The following is a 25552-nucleotide window of genomic DNA, read 5'->3' on the forward strand; positions in this document are numbered from 1 at the left end:
AATAGACAAACTGCTCACCCTCAGCCACTCCATTCCTCCTCCATCAGGACAGCAGTGCCACCTCCTCCCTTCTGGTGTGTAAGTCAAATGATACACTGCTGCTCTTCTGCCTCCCCCCTCCTCACTCACTGTCAGACTCCTCACCCAGCACAACAAGCTGCTTTCCCCAATGATGCTCTCCTGCCTCCCCCCCTCCTCACTCACTGTCAGACTCCTCACACAGCACAACATGCTGCTTTTCCCCAATGATTCTCTCCTGCCTCCACCCTCCTCACTCACGGTCAGACTCCTCACACAGCACAACAAGCTGCTTTCCCCAATGATGCTCTCCTGTCTCCCCCCTCTTCACTCACTATCAGATTCCTCACACAGCACAACAAGCTGCTTTTCCCCAATAATGCTCTCCTGCCTCCCCCCTCCTTACTCACTGTCAGACTCCTCACACAGCACAATAAGCTGCTTTTCCCTAATGATGCTCCTGTGCCTCCCCCCTCCTCACTCACTGTCAGACTCCTCACACAGCACAACAAGCTGCTCTCCCCAATGCTGCTCTCCTGCCTTCCCCCTCCTCACTCACTGTCATACTCCTCACACAGCACAACAAGCTGCTTTTCCCCAATGATGCTCTCCTGCCTCCCCCCTCCTCACTCACTGTCAGACTCCTCACACAGCACAACAAGCTGCTTTTCCCCAATGATGCTTTCCTGCCTCCCCCCTCCTCACTCACTGTCATACTCCTCACACAGCACAACAAGCTGCTTTTCCCCAATGATGTCCTCTTCACCTCGCTCTCCTCTTGCATCTCCTCCTACTCTGACTGCATGCTGTTAGTGTAAACACAGTACAAACATGCTGCCCATGTAATCACTGCACCTGAAGGTAAATGTTTCACCTCGCTTCATGAGAGAACTGGCCTTGGTCCCTGAGAACTGTAAGAATTCAGCAAGTGACTCGGTGGACAAAACTTCACCCATACATAAAATATTGCAGTTTGGGTGGACCGATGCTTTGAGCACCACTTAAGTATTCCACCTCTTTATCGACCAGCCACCAGCTGCTTCAAGGCCGTATTCCTGATCTCCACTCTCTCCTAAAATACTTTCCTGGCCGAAGCAGGTCCTTTTCATGTCAGGCTGTGATCTTCAAAACCTCACTTCAAGACGATGTGAATCTTTCAGGTCTACTTTGCTCCAGGCAAAGAGTTAGTACAAACCCAAGTTCATTTCAGGTGCGGGGCCGCCAGTTCCTGCTCGTCAGGATACTCTCCTGTCTTATCTTCTGGTTTAGCATTCATTCTGTTCCCGTACTAGTTTCGCTATTGATTTCTCCGCTGCCTCCCCAACAGCAGCCCCGGCACATGCTGACAAGTGCGCAAACACACACCTTGTCGGTAAAAGCTTCTAATCCAAATTCCAGCACCTCAGGGACAACCTTCTCTCTCCACCTGTCTAGACAGATAAAGCAACGGTACGAAGCCTAATAGGAAATAATGACAGCTATTTTGTTAGCTGTTATGACCTGTCAGATGTTTTGCAGCATCTGGGGATGGCAGGCCCGGCAAAGCCGCGTGCGGAAATGCCATCTGCGCAAGTTGGGGAAGGGGGGGGGGAGAGAAAAGAAAAAATAAGATAGCTGTTAAAGCATGACAAGCATGCATGTTGATAAAATGCAAAGCAATGAATCACTGAGAACATTTACAAAAATACATAGTAGTTAAAGTCATGGCTCTGTTTTTGAAAAACTGGCAATTTAGTTCATGCCCTTTACATTTAAGTTTCACCGCTTTCGAAAAAAAAAAAAAATCACTGTCGAAATTTGTGTAATTTCATTATTGGCAAATTTTGCACCAGAAGTAGAAAAAAAAACCTTTAAAGTTGCTGAGAAAAAAGTGTAAAAAAGTAGGAGCATTTTATAATGGAGAAGATCAAGGGCCTGATTCAGTAAACGGTGCTAAGTGTTAGCACGCCTAGTTAGCACGCATCTTCACGCCTAAACCAGCTGTTCGCGTGTTAAAAGCATGCAAAACGCATTGTGCGCAAAGTCCCGCGCGCAAAGCAAAGTCCGGTGTGCACGAAACGTTGCATCGCGGTGCGACGAAAACGTTGCACTCGATACCCCTATAATGTCGCAGTGCATGCAACCTTAACGTTGCACCCATGCAACGTTAATGTCGCATCCAATGCAATGTTATAGGGGCATCGAGTGCAACGTTTTCGTCGCACCATGATGCGATGTTTCGCGCGCACTGTACTTTGCACGCAGACTGATTTGGAAAACGATGCTAACCTAGTTAGCAGCCTAGTTAACACGCCCAAAGTGTTTAGGCGTGCTAACTGGGTTAGCACCGTTTACTGAATCAGGCCCCAAGTCTGGTTTTGAGGGAGCTACAAATCTCCATCTTGGGAACCCGTCCTACCAAATTAGGGGACTACCTGTAGTTGGTACCTCCTGTAGTTGGGAACCCGTCGTACCAAATTAGGGTGAGGGACGAACATCAACACCGAATCTGGTTTTATGCCAGTATCAGGATACTGGACTTGTTTACAATGTTCAGCACCAATCGGGATCTTGCACTAGAAAGCATGCCTGCCCTCAAAACTGTATGTGAATTCGGGTGCAGTTTTCGGAGGGGGTCCAGACCCCCAGTTGGATCTGTTTTGGACCAAATACGAGGAAGGGGTCAACAACATTTGTGTGAGCGGTCAGAGCTTTCAGCCCTCATGGATTAGTAGCAATGTAGGCACAAAGAACTCCAGAACTTCCCTATTTTTCCTCTGGTGGAGGTGGGGACTTGGGGGGAAAGGGGGCACAATGAAAGGCCTCTGATTACTTGGGGACGGGGACACATCAGAGCATACCTCCAAACTTTTTGAGATGAGAAAGAGGGACACTTAAGCCACGCCCCTGCTACACCCCTGATCACACCCCCATCACACCCCTAGTCACGTATACCATAAAGATTTCATAAGAAAAAATATGTTGTTTTATAATTCAAACCACACTGGTCCTTTCTATCCTGATTCATTTTCCTTCATGTTAACATTTTACAATTAGTAATCTATCAATTTAAAGGATGGGAATAAAGTTTAGAGTCAAACACATTTTTTAATAGAAAAATATATATATTTAGTAGAGAAATATATATATTTATATAGAAAGAGGGACAAAGTCCTGAAAGAGGGACAAGTGAGGAGGAAAGAGGGACAGTTGGGAGCTATGGATCAGGGTTAATGGCTGCATGTGGGGGCCTGGAGGAGGTATTGGCTGCACTTGGGGAGGTGTTAATAGCTGTAATTCTGTATGCAGTGCAGCCATTCACTCCTCCTGGTCCAGCATTCAGCCAATAACTTTCTCCTGGATAAACTTATACTTGAGTCATTAAAAAATTCCAGCTTAAAGGGGTTCTGTGGACTACTAAAATAAACAAAAAACGCCACTTACCTGGGGCTTCTATCGGCCCCCTGCAGCTGTAATGTCCCGTGCCGTCCTCCTCCGATGCTCTGTTCCTCACCGCCGGTCCCGGTCTAATGACGCGACCAATTACACTGCGGCTGCACGGCAGTGCACTCACACTCGCGTCATCGGGAGCTTACTGCACAGGCGCAGTACAAGAAAACTTCGTCCTGCGTCTGTGCAGTAAGCTCCTGATGACGCGCGCGGGAGCGAACATTATTCGTCTTGTTAAACAAATATTAGACCGGCGCATCGGAGGAGGACGGCGCGGGACATTACAGCTGCAGGGGGCCGATAGAAGCCCCAGATAAGTGGCGGTTTTTGTTTATTTTAGCAGTCCAGAGAACCCCTTTAAGAGAGTGAAATATATTCAGCATCTATGTATGTTGTCTCTTTCACCAAAGTATAGCGTAGGAATCCTCCTTTGGCCTATTCTGTTGTAGAGTGACCTGACTTCTTTACATCGGCTTATACACCAGCCTTCTGCCTACTTCCTCTCATTCCAAAATATTGACAACAACCAGCTCTCCCTATCCCGTGTGCCGTAACCTTGAAGAACAAACAAGAGGTTTATCCTCATGGAGGAACGCATACATCTACTTTGCTTTTTTGCGATATGCTACTCATAAAGCATAATCTTCTGCAAATTCCAGGCCGGCCTCCGCACAGAGCGCTTGTAGATAGAGCCGCCGCCAGTTTTCAGTCACCGTCGTACTTTGTGGAACACGAAATTCCTGAATATGAACAAACTATGACAAAAGCCTCGGAGAGATTTAAAATGGTATGATTAGTACTTTGCTGCGGGTAAAACTCCAGGCACCGGTTTCAGTTTTGTTTTGGAGCTATCCTAGGTTTTCCTTTTTAATGAAGTGTGTTTTGTGAACACCGTCAAGATTTTCTCATAATAAATAAAAGAGGCAGCTTCTTGTTTCTGTGCAGCCAACAGGGGAACCTAGACAAGACAAATAGCACATATAATCAATTTCTCCTGTCGGACTCAAAGCGCTTGAGCTGCAGCCACTAGGACACGCTCTATAGGCAGTAACAGTATTAGAGAGTCTTGCCCAAGGACTCCTACGGAATAGGTGCTGGCTTACTGAACAGGAAGAGCCGAGGTTTGAACCCAGGTCTCCTGTGCCAGAGGCAGAGCCCTTAAAGGGACCCTGAGCTGTAGATAAAATGAAATCGGTACTTACCTGGGGCTTCCTCCAGCCCACAGTAGGTCACGAGGTCCTCCTGGCTCCTCTCCCGGTCCCGCTGGCCACTTTATCACCGGTGACACCCGGGCTGAGTGTTAACCCAACACTTCCTGACCAGTGACGCTCCACATCACCACACCGGACACTACGTGTCATCACGGCAGCTGGCGTTACAGTCCTGCGCATGCACGTTTTTCTAACGCTGAATCTGAGAGAGGCTGAGAATGGGGTTTGGATCCAGACAGAAATTCATGTTGCTGTTTAACCTCTAGAGGACCTTGGGCTTAAACCCTCCTAGTGACCAGGCCATTTTTTTTACAAAATAGGCCACTGCAGCTTTAAGGCCTCATTGCCGGGCTATACAATTCAGCACACAAGTGATCCGCCCCCCCTTTTCTGCTTTCTGTTGGTGGGGTCTGAACCCCACCAGCATGTTTATTTATTTTTTTATTTATTTACGTTTGTTTATTTTTTAAATACTTACCTTACTAGGCCCGCCAGTCAATCACCGTGATTGGCTATCATAGGCATCAGCCTATGACAGCCGATCACACATGAGCCTGCCAAGGGGACAGCCGTGTCACACAGGACTGCATGGCAATTGGTGTTAGGCCGGCCTGGGGCTGCCGCCGCGCTCACGCCAATTGGCGTGAGGTGGTGGTTTAAAGGGATACTGTAGGGGGGTCGGGGGAAAATGAGCTGAACTTACCCGGGGCTTCTAATGGTTCCCCGCAGACATCCTGTGTTGGCGCAGCCACTCACCGATGCTCCGGCCCCGCCTCCAGTTCACTTCTGGAATTTCTGACTTTAAAGTCAGAAAACCACTGCGCCTGAGTTGCCGTGTCCTCGCTCCCGCCGATGTCACCAGGAGTGTATAGCAGAACCCCAGTATAGTCTGTGCCTGCGCAGTACGCTCCTGGTGACATCAGCGGGATCGAGGACACGGCAACGCAAGCGCAGTGGTTTTCTGACTTTAAAGTCAGAAATTCCAGAAGTGAACTGGCGGCGGGGCCGGAGCATCGGTGAGTGGCTGCGCGGACACAGGATGTCTGTGGGGGACCATTAGAAGCCCCGGGTAAGTTCAACTCATTTTCCCCCGACCCCCTACAGTATCCCTTTAAGGTTTAAAACCTAGTTGTGTGTGCCGCAATCCTTTAAAGGCCAGAACTTGCTCAGGCTCACTGCGGCTCTGCTTGTGCATGGAGTGGAGCATGGCTGGTTGGGGGTGAATGGAGAGATAAGCTCATGGTGCACAATCGAGTAGGTAAGTAAAAAAGGTCAGTAGTTAAAGAGAGTCTAAAGCCATCAAAAATACTTCTTTTTACTGGCCATTTATCTTAAGCAATATGAGGATAGCTGAAACGACGCATTCCTGCGGCAGAACGACGCCTTTATAACCCCCAAATCCCTGGGGCAAAATTCGGGGATCGCTTCCTGGTAGAGGCAGAGCTTTGCGCAGTACTTCTGCCTCTGCTCATGTTACCCTCAGCAGATCTCTGCCTCCTCCCGCCCCTCAGTCTTCTTTCACTGACAGGGGCGGGGAGAGGCGGAGATCGAGGAAGATTGACTCCAGCAGAGGCAGAGCTACAGCCCAAAGCTCTGCTTCCCCAGGCAGCAAAATCCACAACCTGGAAAGTCGTGGAATTTTGCCCCGGGATTTGGGGGGGTATAAATACATTGTTCTGTCATGGGAATGCTATACTCATATTGCATAAGATGAATGCCAAGTAAAAAGAAGTATTTTTGATGGCTTCAAACTCTCTTTAACCACCCTGGCGTTCTATTAAGATCGCCAGGGTGGCGGCGCAGCAGTATTTTTTTTTTTTTTAAATCATGTAGCTAGCCTAGCGCTAGCTACATGATTCCCCTCTCCCGGCGGCGTCTTACTCACCTTTCCGATCGCTTCCGGCGCATTAGCCCATCTGGAAATCCCATTCTGAACGGGATTTCTTGGAGGGCTTCCGCCTTCGTCATGGTGACGATCGTGATGACGTCATCGGGAGTCCTGATCCACCCCGCAGCGCTGCCTGGCACTGATTGGCCAGGCTGCGCAGGGGTCTTGGGAGGGCCCTTACGCGGCGGGTAGCAGCGAGCGGCGGCGATCGTCCCCCACACGCAGCTGAGTCATTATAGCAAAGCCAGACTCAATGCTCAGTCCGGGATTCTTATCTCAGCTAGATAACAGACACTTTTAGCAGTGAGGATGAAACAGAGAGCAGGGTAAATGTTTTCTCTAATGTTCCCACTAATTTCTATGGATAGAAATCAGCTATCCTCATATTGTTTTAAAAAAAATTGTTAAAATCGGCCCAGCAGGGCCTGAGCGGCACCCTCCAGCGGTCATGGACGAGCTGAGCTCATCCATACCGCCAAGGAGGTTAAGGATACAGTATGTCTTTATGGAAGTTGTAAAACTCATCTTGAAACCGTAAACAATAAAAACTTTAATTTTTTTTGTAGCTTTTAACCACTTCACCACTGAGGGGTTTTACCCCCTGACCACCAGAGCAATTTTCACCTTTCAGCGCTCCGTCCATTCATTCGTCTATAACTTTATTATTACTTATCGCAATGAAATGAACTATATCTTGTTTTTTCTGCCACCAATTAGGCTTTCTTTAGGTGGGACATTATGCCAAGAATTATTTTATTCTAAATGTGTTTTAATGGGGAAAATAGGAAAAAATGTGGGAAAAAAATATTATTTTCAGTTTTCGGCCATTATAGTTTTTAAATAATGCATGCTACTGTAATTAAAACCCATGAAATTTATTTGCCCATTATTCCCGATTATAAAACCGTTTAAATTATGTCCCTATCACAATGTTTGGCCCCAATATTTTATTTGGAAATAAAGGTGCATTTTTTTCAGTTTTGCGTCCATCCCTAATTACAAGCCCGTAGTTTATAAAGTAACAGTGTTATACCCTCTTGACATAAATATTTAAAAAGTTCAGTCCCTAAGGTAACTATTTATGTTTTTTTTTATTGTACATATATATATATATATTTTAAAAATTACAAAAAAAAAAAAAATTGGGGAGTGTGGGAGGTAATGAGTTAATTTATTATGTAAAACAATTTATTTGTATGTGTAAAATGCATTAGGATGTAGTTTACTATTTGGACACAAGATGGCCACAGTGAGTATGTTTACATGCGACCTGTAAGCGACCGGAAGGACGCTTACAGGAAGCAGTAGGAGGCTGGGAGACTCACAATGATCGCGCTGTTTCTGAAAGAAGCAGCAGATCATTGCGGGGGCTTAGATCAACGAACGGGAATGGATTTTCCCGTTCATTGATTTCCGGGCAAGCGGGCGGCGGCGTGCACGAGCGGCGGGTGCGCGCGCACGAGCGGCGGTAGCACAGACAGCGGCGGGAGCGCGGAAGGTACGGATTTCTCCGTCCCTGGTTTTTTAGGAGGGGAAAAAGGGACGGAGAAATTCGTACCGCCGGGGGTAAAGTGGTTAAACATAAAAATCTGACTATATTTGATTCCAGTGGTGTCCTATTTAGGAGTGAGACTATAAATACACTCATTTCCCTCATAAGAGTAATTGTATGCGTGTAATTGCGCTCCTTCCAGTAGATACTCGGATAGTCCTTATACGTTATGGTTCGCCGCACCTTATGGTAAGTAAAGCCACAATATATAATAAAAGTGCAGTATGGTGTTTTGGCGCTCCACTGTAACAATGTCCACACTTCAAATCAAATTAGTTCATCAAGTTAGATCCTCATGTGACTTCCTGAATCCCACAATATCAGCCAAAATCACTTCTCACCAGATATAATAGCTGACCGGTTACAGACCAGCAAAGAACGCTCAGTATCCGATACAATTGTCTCCTCTGGAATCATCAGCATTCCTCAAAAAGGTAAAAGGTAAAAAGCAGACCCTTTTGGTTGGTCCAACATGAACCAATGAGAATTCTCCCTGTTGCTGAGGATTCCCATTGGTATTTTGCAGCCCAATGGAGATCTCCATGCCACTACTGGCCACCGAGCTGTTTTGAAGGGACTGAGCGGCAGCAATGGGCAGCGGAATGCGTGAGTAGGACACCACGGCAGCTAGCGAAATGGGTGATATGGATGCGGCGACTAGCCTGGTGAGAACAGACACTGTCCGTTCCCATAGGCTCTCATTGGACATGCTTTCCCGTCTGGGAAACTGTGCCAAGTTGGACCTGTGCGTTCCGTCTCGCGTTCCATAGCAGACGGATCGTTCACATATTCGTGTTTTGTAACATATGGAAGCAAATCTTATTTTTAACATAGGATTCGCTTCCTGCGTTTAAGCGAAGCTTTTAAAGCGTATCTCGCTGATACGTTTTTTTTTAAAATAAGTGTGAACTGGCCCTTATTTACTACAATCTACTATCTGGGCTGGAACCCACAAGAGCGTTTTTTTGAGCATTTTGGCAGCGCTGCGATACGCTAGCGTTTTGCAAAAACTCTCAGCTGATTTTAATGGATGGGGCAACTTCCACTGGAGCGTTTGCGTTTCCCAGAAACGCAAACGCAGGACCTGCAGCATTTTGGGAGTGTTAGCGCTTCAATGTAAAGTATTGAAACGCTAGCAGAAACGCTCATCAAAACCTAAACTGAGCGGTTTTGCTAGCGTTTTGTGGTTCAGCACACTGTAACAAAATTAAAAATAATTCACAGGACCAATCAGGATAAAAGCGCAAAACGCAAAACGCTACACAACCGCTGAGCAAAAAAATACACTGTTGCAAAACGCGACCAAAAACGCGCATGAATCCGCTTGCAAACCGCTCAGACAAAACGCTAGCGGTTGCGTTTTGCGTTTGCGGATTTCAGTGGGTTCCAGGCCTCTGTCACTACAGGGCCTCTTTAAAGAAGTCAGACCCCTTGTAAAAGCCAGACACAAAACATACAAACTTGAATTCACCAAACTGCCGGTTTCTTGTCTGTGTTGACTCAAAACGTTTCCTGTAGAAAGCAGTTTGTGAACCAATAATGCGTGTCCAACTTTCAGCCAGACATTAGGACCTCATTTAGAACTGCAGACTAATATTTCTCTCCCCTCTGATTGGGAAAACAAATAAATCTCTTTTCTTACCAGAGTCGGGAAATCTCTAAAAAACATAAAAAGATCTTGATGAAGAAAGAGTACCTCTTCAAGGAGCCATCAGCGTCTAGACATCAATAGCAAGCCTATAATCACGGTAGCCGGCCGAGTCCCGGCGGTATACTCGGCGCACTCAGAAATGACTTGTAGTATTTGTTTAGCCCATGTTTTGCCATTACCACAGAGCAAGTGTAAATAGATCGGACGCAGGAAAAATATATTACAAGTCCAAAGAAAATAGCTGAAGGCCCACTGATTGTTCTCGCTCTGCTCTCGTTACTAGAGTGAGGTGTGACATTTAGGGCTCGTTTCAACTATTGCGGTGCGGAATCGCCTGGATTCCACCGCTGATAAATTAGCATGCGGAGGCGATTCCACATGAGTTTTTTGCTGCGAATTCGCATGCGAATTCGCATAGGTGAGGGTATATGCGATTTTAACCACGTCACTGCCTGTGTGAATTTACATCGGTACCTATGCGAATTCGCGGCAAAAAACGCATGGGGAAAACGCATGCGATTTCCCTATTAAATACATTGCATGCGATTCGCATACATTCCACTCTCAGGCGAATTCGTTGGCTCTTTTGTGCGTTTTTTCACTGCTCAAAAAAACGCACATCACCAACGCAAGAGTGGAAACAGGCCCATTCACTTGCATACCATGTGCGAATCCGCATGCGTTGGACGCATGCTGATTAGCGATAGTGGAAACGAGCCCTCATATCCAATGATGCCGGTTACTCCTTCACGGGAAATTAATAAAAACTCGCATACCTGAGACGCAGGACCAGAAATTAGGAGGCATAAGGCCTCTTGCACACTGCAAGCGATTCCGATTCAGATTCCGCTTTTTAAGGCTGGTGCACACCGAGCGGCTTTTTCAGCGTTTCTGCAGCCGCTTGAGGCTGCGGATCCGCTTTGTCAATGTATCTCAATGGGGTGGTGCACACCAGAGCGGGAGGCGTTTTGCAGAAACGAAAAATGCCTGGGTGAAGCATTTTTTGGATTGCGGGTGCGTTTCTGCCTCAATGTTAAGTATAGGAAAAACGCAAACCGCTCTGAAAAACGGCAGTTCAGAGCGGTTTTGCCGGCGTTTTTGTTACAGAAGCTGTTCAGTAACAGCTTTACTGTAACAATATATGAAATGTACTATACTGAAATCCGCTGCAGCAATCCGCAAAACGCTAGCAAAACGCCATAGAAAAATAAGAAAAAGCGTTTCAAAATCTGCTAGCATTTTGCGGATCTGCTAGCGGGTTTTGGTGTGCACCAGGCCTATATCAGTTTTTATATCCGATTCCGATTCCGATTTGCAGTGTGCAGGGAGCAAACTGCAAATCGGAATCTGAATCGGATGTAAAAACTGATTAAAAAGCGGAATCTGAATCGGAATCACTTGCAGTGTGCAAGAGGCCTAAGTGAGGAATCTGCAAGTCATCTAGGAATTCCCAGAGCTACTTGACGGAAGTCGAAGTGGCGAGTTTGTAAAGTGATAGATTATTCTGACAGGAGAAGATGTAATAAACCTTTCTGCTGAGGTCTCTCGACGAAGCGACTTTTCCACCGTATCAATAAAATACTTTTTCAGCAAAAAAAGACTCTCCCAAATTTATTTAACACTGACATTACTGACATTTCATTCATCACCTACTTCTGAGTACTTTTTTCATGGTATTTTTGTAGAAAAGAAGAGAAAACATTTCTTGCGATAAAATTTAAAGGACAACTGAAGTAAGGGCTAGTTCACCCCGGGCAATTTTTCAATGATTTGCTAATCGCAGTATTGTCAGATCTGACAAGATTAGCTGCATGCTTGTTGCTGGTGTACTTCAGACACTACTGCAGCCACATACATGAGCAGGGCTGCCAGGCAACTGGTATTGTTTAACAGAAAATAAATATGGCAGCCTCCAAATTCCTCTCACTACAGTTGTCCTTTAAGGCTCGGATCACATTTTGTCTGTTTTGCCGGATCGCAAAAACTGACAAGCAAAAGTTAAGCTGTCCATGTTTGCTGCCCTCTCATCCCCTGAGTCCCAGACTCTTGCCTGACTGCTGCAGTTCACATGTTTGTCAGCTTGACTGCATGAGTGTGCCAGCCCCTTGCTTTCCTGGTGCCCTAGGCCATGGCCTTATTGGCCTTGCCTGAAATTCCACCATGACAAAGCACCCTCAGTGGGGTCACTGCATGGCCTACTCTTGTTGTCCGTTGGCAATCCGTCTCCATGGGAACCAAGCCTGAGGGCTCTTTCACACTTTATGCAATTCCGATTTTTGATCCGATTAGAAAAAGTCCAGCATGCTGTGTTTTTATCCTGTGTTTTTCTACTTGTGTTGCTTACCATCCAGTGAAAATCGGAAATTGGACTTGCGATTGGGAGTGTAAAAGAAGCATAAAGCCTTGTACACATGCTCATTGAATGTCCCCTTTAATGATCTCTTGTTAGGGTGACATTGCAGGGAAACAGTGTTTAAGGCCTCGTTCAGACTATACGCGCTGCCATGTGCATTTTGGCAGCGCGTATAGTGTGCGCCACGCAAGAACGGTAGAAGGGCATAGACAGCCCTTCTACCGTTCCCATCATATGCGCTGCGTGGCAGCGCGATTGCGCTATCGCGTGCTGCACGCATTTTTGGGAATCGCAGCGCAGATCTCATTCATTGCAATGAATGGGATCTGCAGCGCAGCGCATAGGAGCGCAGATGGCGTGCGATCGGACGCGTTGCGTTCCAATCGCACAGCCATCTGCGCTAAATGATGTGAACGAGGCCTTACAGTTAGTGTATAATCAGGTTTTAGCCCTTTCCATATGCATGTCAAGAGGTTATATTGCTAATATTTTTTAAATTATAAACTGAAAAAATGCATAGTTATTTCCAAATAAAATATCGGCACCATAAATTGTGATAGGGACATCATTTAAATGGTGTAACAACCGGGACAAATGGGCAAATAAAATATGTGGGTTTTATTTATGGTATCATGTATTATTTTAAATCTATAATGGCCAAAAACTGACAAATAATGAATTTCTTCCATTTTTTTCTTAATATTCCTGTTAAAATGCATTTAGATTAAAATACTTTTTAGCAAAATGTACCACCCAAAGAAATCCTGATTGGTGGCGGAAAAAACAAGATATAGATAATTTCATTGTGATTAGTAGTGATAAAGTTATTGGCGATTGAATGGGAGGTGAAAATTCCTCGGATGCATAAGGTGAAAAAACACAAAACGCCTATTTTAACAGTGCGGCGTTAAAGTCGCACGTTAGAAAAATGTTTCAACACAGACTAACGCACAGCAATACTAAGTCTGTGCGACATTCACAGTGCACACGTTGCATTTGTGTGTAACGTGTAGTGTTATTAGAAAGTGCTGCATGCTGTGCGTTAAACACATTGTTAGCTGCGTTGGAATGTTTGCACATGCTCAGTAATGACCTGGAAGCATACTTTTCATTGCCTGAATGCTCTACTGTATGCGACGATAACGGGGCATTAAGTTGCATTGCGACTTTTTGGGGGCGTTGCATTGTAATTTGCGTTGCGACTTTAACGTCGCATCAAAACACACCGTCCTACTGTGCTAAAGGTTAAATATGCAAAGAAAAATGTTTTTTAAACTGTCATTTTTTAGTTTAAAAACCAATTTTTTCTTTGCATTTTTAAAATTGATTTTCTCAAGAACCAGGGCCGGAGCTACCATAGGAAAAAAAAGGCAATTGCCCCAGGGCCCCAGAGCCTGTAGGGGCCCCCAAGGTGTCCCTCTCCCATCTTAACTGTTGCTCCCCAGGGACTCTGTAGAGTCTGTTAAGTTGGGAGGTGATTGGGGGAGGGTCAGCAGCCAGCTCAGGTGCCCAGGAGGGAAATTTGGCTGCAACAAAGGGCCTCTAATGACGCTTTTTGGTCGGGGGTGTCTGTTGGGGGGGCCCCAGACTAATTTTGCCCTAGGGCCCAATTGTTACTTGAACCGGCCCTGTCAAGAACTACAAGGTTTTTTTGCAAAATTCTTTATTTGACTTGTACTCACTATTCACTATTATTTTGGCGTCACTACCATTTATGGGGGCTTTGCTGTTCACTGCCAAAGTCGTCACAAAATTACACAAAAATTATGTGACATTTTAGGCGAAATTAGGATTCACTATACGAAATCAATTGAATTTACAAATCGTAATACGTATAGTTGTGAATGCAAAAATGTACGCAAAATTTCAATCACTGGTCTAGGCCAGGACTTGTATGTAGGAAGCCAGTTTTCCTGTCGGTATTCCTTAGGATGTGCTAGGAAACCAGGGCTGTGGCGTCTGAGCGCTAGGAAACCAGGGCTGTGGCGTACCTGGAGTCAGTCGGAGGTTTCATAAATCTGGAGTTGGATGATTTTTGTATTGTCTCCACAGCCCTGTAGTACAATTAGTACACCCTTGGAAGGCTGCTATCCACTACATTACCATGTTGTCTAGGACACTGTCACCCAAAGCGATCAGGAAGGATTTCCATAGACTGTATGTCCTGGAGATGCAGCATTATCACCCAAACGACATCCGAGCCGATCATTCTGTTTTGAAAAAGTAAGCAATTTTTTCACAAGGCATTTTCGGAAGAGCTGTTTGTAGAAACAGAGGCACCAACGAAGGAAAACGTATGCTAAAAAGGGAGGTAGTGATGGACTTACCTCCCCAAAGAAGACTCGATTCTATGGAATAGGGTCAATTATTTATTTTATTAGGAAACTCCACAATGCAACACATTTCGCTGGTAGAATCCTGCTTCATCAGGCAATTAACAGAGTAGCTAGACCAAGTCAGTATCAAGCTGAGCGCCTCTCTGTCATACTACACTATTCTGGGCTCTTGGTTTCCTTTCCACATATTATTTCGGAAGAGCTGTTGGAGGTATCAGCATGCAGCCTCTGCCAGCTTCATAAATATTCCATAAATACCGTGACTGTCAATGTCGTGTTCCTCGGTAAATTAGGAGGTTACACGTGCCCCGCGATTGAGGCGTCGCTGTCCTGTCAGGCGGCCTGGGAACAAAGAAGCACGGTTATGTGAGGTAAGAGCTCATTACTTCAGTATCAGTAATGCAGATAAATGACAGCGATCTGCGTGCGGAAATCCTGGCTCATAAAATGGTTATGACAAGTTTCCCCAGATGTGGGAGGGAGGGGCAGGGCAGGGTCGCCGATCGGCACATTGGGGAATTATAAAGGGCTATTCCAACAGTATTTCGGTTCCCAGGTGGCATACATGCCAGCTGCACGGGGAACCCACCAGGGGTTGGTCTATTAGGTGAGAGAATGAGGGGGGTTCAGTGACCCAGAAAATCTTCACTGAATTTTTTAAAAAAACGTGTGCTGTTAGGTTGCAAATCCTGGCAACCATCACCTGAGTCTAATTAGAATGTAATGGGGTTACGGAAAGGTTGGCGAATTAGTGACTGAGTGATTGTCGTAATTTGCAGCACCTGTAGTCCTAGATTTGCTAACGCTAATTCCTTGCTGTGGGTGCTCTGGGTGCTACAACAACATAAACTCTGATTCGCTAACCGTTCAGCTGTTGTGATGTGACCCAGAGGAGGGTTCCAGACTTTGGTCAGCTAACCTTTTCAATCGCTGATGCATCAATGTGATTGCGTGTTTTTATTCTATAAACCCATAATACTGAGTTAAAGCAGCAGGGACAGCCATACTATGCCAAGAAAAAAAAACACCTTTATAATTAGAAAGATGCTTGTTCTACTTACATAACATACATATGTATTGTACTGTCCACGTTTTGATTCTATACAGTAAATAAAGAGAAAACTATTCCAGGCATTTCCATCTTTACTGCCTCTGACTGAAGCCAATCCTGATGTCATTCCTTACTCTTTTTATCTCCTGCCTGAAATGGTGTATGCATTGCCAGACCTCCTCACTGAGCTCTGTAGAAACTGCACTGTCATATCTAGCTTTCTTTGTAAACACATGTCAGCACAGCATAGATCATATTGCAGCAGATTTTGCAGAGGGGAGAGGTGTATTTTCCTTCCCAGCCTCCTGTCACACTGAACTGCCCTCAGCCAATCAGTGAGGTGCAGGAATGTGGGAGGGCAGATGACAATTCATTGTTATGAGTAGTGATAAAGTTATTGGCAAATGAATGGGAGGTGAAAGTTGCTCAGATGCAAAAAATGAACAACCCTGTGGGCTGAAGCGGTTATGTTTACCCCTCTTTGTCACCAAGAGGGCGGGTAAAGTATGAGCCTGAGGACAGCAGCTGCCCTGGCTGGTGGAACCAAAGCAGAAAGTGGACAGGTGAGGTCAGAACACAGATCAGAGTAAAGGTGGCCACTAACGATCCAATTTCAAGCGAAAAATCATTTGAGCGATCAGAAATTCTACACCATCAATGAACCAATCTTTGCTTCCCATCAACCGCAACCTAGAAAGAAAATCCAAATTTTGGTTTGACCAAAATCCAATCGGACGACTATTTTTATAATCATTCGTAATCGATTGTGCCCATCAATGTACACAAGCGTCTGTTACCTACCAGACATAAATCATGTGCATCCGCCTGGTGTAGAGCTTGTCCGCCCATCTACAGATACCGCCGATCACCCACACAGGGAAGACGAGCAGCGCAAAAATACACAAGTGGCCGCTAAACTACGCCCCCACCAGTCAACCCACATGTTGACGCTACTCCAATAGTATGGCGCATGCTGAACCGCCCCTCTCTGCTGTACTACCATGTCACAGCAATCACCAAGTAAACAGAAAGGGGATAACGAGGCTGGAATAGAGATTAAATACAAAGTTATGTGCACTCTTTTCTTACAGTCACACTGAATCCTAAAGAAAAAAAACTTCTCAGCTGTATTTCTTCACCATTGTTGGTGTTGGAAAGCTGATGCGGCAATGCCTTGATGAAACCGATACACATCCAAACAAAGTTCAAAAGTGTGTTCCCATGGGAGGACTGGCCCGGGGGGAAGGGGGGAGATTTCCCCCCATGCTGCCTCTCACTTATTGATTTAGGGCTGGTACAGTGCCTGGCGCTTTCATGTTTTTGTATAAGGCAATGTGAACCACTGGGCTGGATGAGGGAAATTAAAGCCAAATTACAGAGCAATTAGAGGGCGGGCAAGCTGGTAAATATACACAGCATGATGCAGAGCAGAGGCTTGCCTGCAGGGTCCATGGGAAAAAAAATCTGTCTAGTCTCTCACCATTGTTAAAATGACTGCATGTGCACAGCTACATAGTGTATTGTCTAGGTTTAAAAGTTTTTAACAGTCACTAGACTCCAGAAGGGCTGCTTGCAGGTGAATTCTGATGATAAATTCTGAACGCGACGGAAACCCCGGCCGTTGTAACTCAAAATGTATTATGCACCAGTGCATTATACTTTACCTGTCACGCTGTCCCTCAAGTGTTCTTACTGTATTTCCCATGTGACTACTGGCATATAGCACGAGGGGCACATGTGTGATGTCATTTGGGCTGCCGTGATAACGGGCCTGTAGTTTGTGTTTTCCCTCCAGACCAAAAGGTCCCAGTCCTCCCTTGTGTGTTCCTAAAAGCTGTAAGGCCTTGTTCACATTATAAATCGCCAGGGCTATCGCAAGCACTGAGCGATTTATTTTGCAATTTTGAAGGCGCTTTTCTAATCGCTTTTGTGTAGCAATGTTTTTTTCACTTCCTGACGTCTAGCAGGAGTTGACCTCTTTGCCTCAGAAATAAAAAAAATACAATGTATTTATTCATTAAAAGCGCTCAGGAAATCTCTTTTCAGAGCACTTTTTCAATCGCTTAGCGGTTTTCCTATCCTTTCAATTGAATCCCAAATGCACTGAAAATGATGCAGGAGCCGCGATTGTGATTGCGATGTTCTCATTCATGTGAGAACACTCACATAGAGCAACACTGCAGAAGCGCTTTTGAAAGCGATTTTAAAAATCGCCAGTGCTTTAAAAAAAAAAAAACGAAATCGCTCTAAAGCCTTTTGCACACTACATGCGATTCCGATTTTTTTTATACGATCCAATTTTTGATTCCGATTAAAAAAGAAAGTACTGCATGCTGTCACGTTTTTAATCAGAATCAAAAATCGGATCGTATTAAAAAAATCGGAATCGCTTGTAACAAGCCCGAAGGTTTCCATTTATGCGAATTTAGGCCGATTCCTCGGCCACGAATTCGGATGGAATTTGGCAGCCTATAGGACTCTATGCAGAGCATCTGAATTCGCGACCGGGGGAAAATCTCAGGCCCTGCAGCATAATTCTGCGCGTCCGAATCCCATAACCGTGCATAGTGCGGCTAGAGGGATTCGGCTGAGAGACATGAGCAGTTGTGCCGGCATCGCGTTTTCCAAGAGTGGAAACGGGGCCTAATAGTGTGGCCAATCGGTTGGGGCAGAGTGGGTATTTTAACTAGCCAATGTATCAGCTCACCAATTTTTGAAATAAGGCACACTCTTTATTGAGCTGTATGTTTCCACAAGGAATAAGCCGACAATTGTTTCGGGGGCCGTGCAGGGTCCCCCTTCATCAACACTCCTTGATTGTTAATAAAGATAGGGACACCAAGAGCCAAATATAGTGTAGTATGTACTGGTAATATGGGATGAAGTTGATAGAGTAAATACAAATATACTCACAAAGCAGGGTTACCTCAAAGGCAACCACTGTATAGGTAGGTGGGGAGATTAGACCTGACCCCACTCAGGATTAAGAAGTCGCTCTCTGTAGGAAAAAAAGAGATGACACCCCTCCACCAAGAGTGGACTTAGAACAATGTAACAGGGATACAGAGGCACCAGAAGAATAAAAATGTCTAAAAAATGTAAAATTTGTGGAGGTAGTAGTGGACTTCAGTCCTCCGAACAGACACAAGATATGCCAACAAAGTTTAGCAGAACAAATTTAGTTACATACTCCAGGGGAAAATGCAACGCGTTGGCCCACCTACAGTCCTGCACTGTACCTACTCCTACCTATTGCCTGATGAAGCAGGGTTATACCTGCGAAACGCGTTGCATTTTCCCCTGGAATATGTAAATAATTTGTTCTCTGCTAAACTTTGTTGGCAAATCTTGTGTCTGTTTGGAGGGAGGCAAGTCCACCACTGCCTCCACAAATGTTGAACTTTTTAGACATTTTTATTCTTCTGGCGCCTCTGTACCCCTGTTACATACGCCTTGATTGTTGTTGGGGCACTACCTATGCCCTAGTATCAAGCACCCTACAATACTTGTGATGGAGTGCCTAACCACGACCACTTAATTGCAGAGCAGGTATTTTGACTAGAGTTCCCACCTTTCTAACAGAGACCTTTGAGGGTTCAGTTTCCACTGCGGAATTTTTGCACTTGGAATCCAGCGTGAAGTCATCTATGACTTGCAGGTTGTGCCAGACTGCCAGTACAATGTTATCATCTTCGTAAATAAATCTGAATTTCACCATTACGGATAGAAAATCTGTCGGACGCTATGGTAAAGTCCGGATTTACATTGCTTTGTGTTCTTTGTGTTTCAGGACGGAATGGGAAATCTGAGAATCACAGAGAAAGGCTTACGGCTAGAGGGAGACTCGGAATTCTTGAAACCGCTGTATGCCAAAGAAATCCGCTCGAGGCCGGTAAGTGTTCATAAAGGAAAATCGAAATTTCCCTTTCTTAAGTTTGAAAAACATTTTTATTGAATTTTGAGGGCGGGCAGCAACACAGCATGTTTTCATCTTAAAAATAGTCGCCGTAGCACAGATATATTATCCAGAAAATGTATGGATTTATTGCTAAATGAAAAAGATAAAGTGGACTTACATGGCTCTGCGAAAACTGATGAAGCCCTAATGTCGGTCCACAAAGTTGTTGTTTTTCTGTGCAAACCCCCTTACCAGTCAGCATCTTGTTCCTCCTTAGATCAAAGCCTCCTGTGTGGCTTTGCCTCATGTGCTAGCGGCAATGTTGGCCGAGGCTGGCAGTCTGGGCAATCTTGGGGGAGAAACTAGCATGTAGGAAACTCTCACACTCATGGAGAAGCATGTGATCAGTTAGGTCAGGTGGTAGGTATGTAATGGCCCATACTCACGGGCAGCAAAAGTAGCCTGTCGCCAGCACACGTGAGCGTGTGGGCGACAGCTCGTCGCCACGTCCCTCCGCGTACACACGCGGAAGAGGGACCAGCGGCCGCGACGGAAGCTGTCGCCGACGTTCCTCCTCCCCCCGCCGGAAGCTATGCGTATCCCAATGGAGGTTGCTGTCGCTAGTCCGCGTACTCACGCGGACTAGCGACAGCTGCGGCGGAGTTGCGGCGGCGACTGTCGCCAGGCGATTGAACATTTCAATCGCCTGGCGACATCAGCGACGGGCGACAGTTCGGGTTGCGCGCCCGTTCCGAGCGACAGTTCTGGGTGCGCGCGGCCCATACTCACGGGCGACCTGTTGCCGCAACACGCGCGCGTGCCGCGTGTTGAGGCGACAAAAGTCCCTCGTGAGTATGGGCCATAAGTCTCTGTCTTGCTAGTCATAATCATGTGCTAAAGAAGGATGTGATCACAGCAAATCAGAGCTTTGCAAATCCATCAGCTGATTAAACAAATCACATGCTTCTACATGAGTTCTCCTCAGAGCTGGTTCTAGACAGCCACATATGAGGGGGCAGTCAGAAACTTGAAGGGGGCATCATGTTTGAGCACATTTTTTGTAGACACGGTAGTGCGGCGCTCCTGCGACAAATGGTCATGACGTCATGTGGGCTAACTGTAATGTAGTTATACCAGCTAATGTAGTTACATTAAAAGAGACAGCGTTTCACCAGTAAATGCACGTAATGAAAGACAGTGTTTCACCAGTAAATGCACATAAGAGACAGCGTTTCACTAGCAAATGCACGTAATGAGAGACAGCGTTTCACCAGTAAATGCATGTAATGAGAGACAGCGATTTCACCAGTAAATGCACATAAGAGACAGCATTTCACCAGTAAATGCACATAATGACAGACAGCCAGTGTCCCCAGTATATGTAGCCAGGTCTATAGGTGTCCCCAGTGCGTACGTACAAAAAGGGCGCCTGGACAAAAAGGGCGCGGGGTGTAAACGCTAATTAACAATTAATCTTTAATAGCGTTTATAAAAATAGTGTGCTATATTTCGTTTACAAATAATGTTTAACAAATTTATAAATCATCAAATAATGTTTATGAAATCGGCAATTGTGAAAACTTTAATCTTCCCTGTTTCAAAAGTGAAACTTATAATTACGTTTATTAAAATAACGATAATATATCATTAATTGTTATAATTGTATATTATTGTGAATAACCTTCATTTATGGTTTGTTCTTATAATAAAATCTGAAAATATTCTTTATAACGATGATATAAATATAACTACGTTCGTAATAAGTGTTGTAAAACATTAGTAAATATTACTAAAATTGTAGTAAAACTATACCTAAGCCTACTCTCACACAGAACCCTCCCTGTACCTATCCCTAACCCCTAGACCCCCCTGGTGGTGCCTAAACCTAAGACCCCCCTGGTGGTGCCTAAAACTAAGACCCCCCTGGTGGTGCCTAAAACTAAGACCCCCCTGGTGGTGCCTAAACCTAAGACCCCCCTGGTGGTGCATAAACCTAAGACCCCCCTGGTGGTGCTTAAAGCTAACCACCCCAAAGCCCTCCCTGTACCTATCCCTAACCCCTAGACCCCCTGGTGGTGCCTAAACCTAAGACCCCCCTGGTGGTGCCTAAAACTAAGACCCCCCTGGTGGTGCCTAAAACTAAGACCCCCCTGGTGGTGCCTAAACCTAAGACCCCCCTGGTGGTGCCTAAACCTAAGACCCCCCTGGTGGTGCCTAAACCTAAGACCCCCCTGGTAGTGCCTAAACCTAAGACCCCCCTGGTGGTGCCTAAAACTAAGACCCCCCTGGTGGTGCCTAAAACTAAGACCCCCCTGGTGGTGCCTAAACCTAAGACCCCCCTGGTGGTGCCTAAACCTAAGACCCCCCTGGTAGTGCTTAAAACTAACCACCCCAAAGCCCTCCCAGTACCTATCCCTAACCCCTAGACCCCCTGGTGGTGCCTAAACCTAAGACCCCCCTGGGGGTGCCTAAACCTAAGACCCCCCTGGGGGTGCCTAAACCTAAGACCCCCCCTGGTGGTGCCTAAACCTAAGACCCCCCCTGGTGGTGCCTAAACCTAAGACCCCCCTGGTGGTGCCTAATCCTAAAACCCCCCTGGTGGTGCCTAAACCTAAGACCCCCCTGGTGGTGCCTAAACCTAAGACACCCCTGGTGGTGCCTAAACCTAAGACCCCCCTGGTGGTGCCTAAACCTAAGACTCCCTTGGTGGTGCCTAAACCTAAGACCCCCCTGGTGATGCCTAACCCTAACCACCCCCCTTAGTCATCGCTTTATTATGTGGATAATAATGTTTTACAAATTGTGACTCCAAAAAATATATTCCAATTTACATTACGTACTGATCGCTTTATTTTGTGAATAATGTTTTAAAAACAGTAAGGGATAAAACTTTAAATAATGTTTTAATTATTTAAATAAGATAAATATGTTTAGTATTTTCATAAACGTTATTCGGCACGGGTGCATTTTATAAACGTAAATCACCACAAGCTCAGTTATAAATCATTAAACATCTCCGGGCGCCGTTTGTAAACTTTATTTAGCTCCGGGCGCCGTTTGTAAACTTTATTTAGCTCCGGCGCCCTTTTTTCCTGCTCGGCGCCCATTAAACGTTATTTATTATGGGAGTGAATGGCAGCGCCCTTTTTGTCCACTAGCTGCCTGCGCCCTTTTTTCCCAGCTCCGTCCCCAGTATATGTAGCCAGGTGTATAGCTGTCCCCAGTATATGTAGCCAGGTGTATAGGTGCCCCTAATATATGTAGCCAGGTGTATATGTGTCCCCAGTATATGTATCCAGCTGTATAGGTGTCCCGAGTATATGTAGCCAGGTGTATACCTGTCCCCAGTATATGTAGCCAGGTCAATAGATGTCCCTAGTATATGTAGCCAGGACTTGCGTGTCCCCAGTATAGCCAGGTGTATATATGTCCCCAGGTGGGGTGGCAGCGCAGAGAAGAGAAGAGGGCGCGGTGGGCACATCGGTGGGGAAGGGGGGGGGGGGGGGGCGTCTCACCTCCCTTCCCACACCTGGGGCTCCTCCTTCCTCGCTCCCCCCTCCAGATTTGACTGGCAGTGGGCGGTGGCAGAACACTTCCTATCACACCGGCGCGAAGGAGATCTGTGTGCCGCTACTTTGGTCTAGATGATGTGCCGTCTCCTCGCCTGGCTCTGCGTTCCAGAACCAGGAAACAGGCGGAGGCGGGCTGATTCAAGTTTGAGGGTGCAAAGTATTTATTTGAGGGGGCAATGCCCCCCTTTGCCCCAGCGTATAGCCGGCTCTGGTTCTTCTAGACATGACCAACACCATCTCCCACTGCCCATCAGGCTTGCCCCCTGGTCCAGCACCTTCGAACAGGTCCTCAAAACTCGCTTCTTCAAGAAGGTCAACCTCATCTTGCGGAGTCGTGGCTGTTCTAACTCTCTCTGTCCAGAACCTTTTGATGCAGCCCCCCCCCCTTTCGTGTCACAACCCCCCTCCCTCTAGATTGTAAGCATTTGGCAGGGCCCTCCCTCCTTGTGTATCATCCCTGATTATGTATCCTGCCCACAGAGTAACGTACACTTGAGTTATTGGGACTACTACTCCAGTGTATGACCTTTCCATTGTGTATTTTGGTGCTTATTATTACCTGTATCAAAGCTCCCAACTGTCCGTCTTTTGGAGGGACAGTCCCTCTTAGGGAACCAAATTCATCTGCCCCCCTTTCTTCCTCATTTGTCTTTCACGACTGACGTACAGATATATGTATATGCGAACACAGTCAATCCAGCGCTGGAGACTTGGGTGCAGCTGGCGCCACCATAGGCCATAATAGAAATTACGGCTATAGCAGCGCACAGTGAGTAACTTCGGCGCCATCAGAAGGCGGAGTTGAAGTTACTTTTAAAACACAATCGCTGGAAGTCGAATTATTTCATTCCCCACCATCTATGGCGGCCTGGAGGGGGAATAGTATTTAATACGGCCAGGAAGTTGTGCAGAGGCAGCATCAGCCATATGCCGGCTGACGGCTGTATCCTGCGCCCAAGTCTCCCACGCCGATACCTCTCGTACGCTGTAAATGTATGTATTTTTCAACTGCAAAATGTGTTTAACTGTCTCTAAACTTAATTCCCATCAATTAAATTTATATATTTCTTATTTTCAAGCAGTGGCATAACTACAATTCATGCCCCCTCCCGAAACTTTGATGAGGCTCCCCCAATGGTCACTCCCTTTCCCTTGCCTCCCCCTGGTGACCCTCACAGCCTGGGGGCCCATCTCACAAGGGTCATAAAACAAGTGTGCCCATGATGATCTTCACACCTATAACAAGTGCAGCCACAACAACACCTGATCTGAAGTATAGTCCCCTGTATGGGAGGAGGGGAAGGGTAGTAGTTGGGGGCCTCCCCTCTAGTTGCGGCCCTGTTTTCAAGTACTAAAATGAAGAAAAACTAACAATGCTAAAAAGGACCGGTGTGGTTTGAGGCTAGGAACACACTTAGTAGAAACGCTAGCGTCGTGGAAAACGCAGCACTTTTTCCCGCTAATGGAAGTTTATGGGCTGCATGAAAAAACGCATATAAAAAATTTTGTATAAGTTTTCAAATATACGTTTTTAAAAACGCTGGTTTTGTTGCATTATATTTAAAAGCACATCAAAAACGCACATAATGAAAGTCAGTGGGAACGCAATGTATTGCGTTTGGTATGGGTTTTTCATGCGTGTTTATATGCTTTTTTTTTTATTGTTTTGTGATGTTTTTCTGCTTCCTGTTGGCTTCCTAGTGACTTGCATAAAACACAATTTAAAATACACATACAAAACGCATATGCGTTTTTGTACATGCGAACCACAAATGCACAAAAACGCACGCAAAACGATTGAAAGATGCATATGCGGGAAAAAAATGCTAACGCAAACGCACTAAAAACGTACACACAAAAAAAACCCGCACATGACCTAAAACAACCTTTCACGCATAGCCATGTGTGCACCCAGCCTGAATGACAAAACTACATCTTTTGATTCTAAATTCTTTGTGATATCCATGGCGATTGGTGTGGTGGGGGCGTGGTTAGAGATGTGGCAGGGGGAGTGTCTCAATGTGTCTCCCTATCTTATCTCAAAAAGATGGGAGGTATGCTTATATTATTTTGTCTGTCACTCCTATTATCATTGGCCTCAATTCACTAAGCTGATCTCCTGTCTTTAATAACATTTGTAGAGTTGTTACCATGGTGATGAGGCATGTAGTATTCAGGAAACATTTTACCTCAGGCAAACCTAAAGTTACCTCTTCTGTCTTTAAGTTAACTCTCTAATCCTTAAAATAACATCAGAGTTAAAGACAGGCTGTTCATTAACTGCGTGTGTGAAAATAACTACAGAGGAGGTAAAATAACTACAGAGGAGGTAACGTAAGGAATGAAGAGATAAAATAACTCTCTTACTGTGTGGAGGTAAGTTTTCTCTTGCCTTATTATCTCCAGCATGATCTTAGTGAATTGAGGCCATTATGTCAGTAATCTTACTTATTGTCCAGCACCTGACAATAGACCCTGCAGGGGATGCATCCACAGGGGGGCCCAGAAGCTGCAGGGGACCCCATGGGGGGGGGGGGGGGGAAGACGTTTCTTTTCCCTGTCCTGAGACACTGACAACTAAGGGCACGGATAG

General features: G+C 45.8%; 1 protein-coding gene across 7 annotated transcripts in view; it reads left to right on the forward strand.

The window, feature by feature from the left end:
* The window catches only part of SGCD (sarcoglycan delta), a 1036820-nt gene that overhangs the window by 845445 nt on the left and 165823 nt on the right, over positions 1–25552 (forward strand). For all 7 annotated transcript variants that reach the window (XM_068278312.1, XM_068278310.1, XM_068278311.1 and 4 more), the window contains one exon: positions 19280–19381. In XM_068278312.1, coding sequence (XP_068134413.1) covers positions 19280–19381 — 102 coding nt within the window. The remainder of the gene's footprint in view (positions 1–19279; positions 19382–25552) is intronic.

This window comes from Hyperolius riggenbachi, chromosome 3 (genome assembly GCF_040937935.1).
Source record: "Hyperolius riggenbachi isolate aHypRig1 chromosome 3, aHypRig1.pri, whole genome shotgun sequence".
Classification (NCBI taxonomy): domain Eukaryota; kingdom Metazoa; phylum Chordata; class Amphibia; order Anura; family Hyperoliidae; genus Hyperolius; species Hyperolius riggenbachi.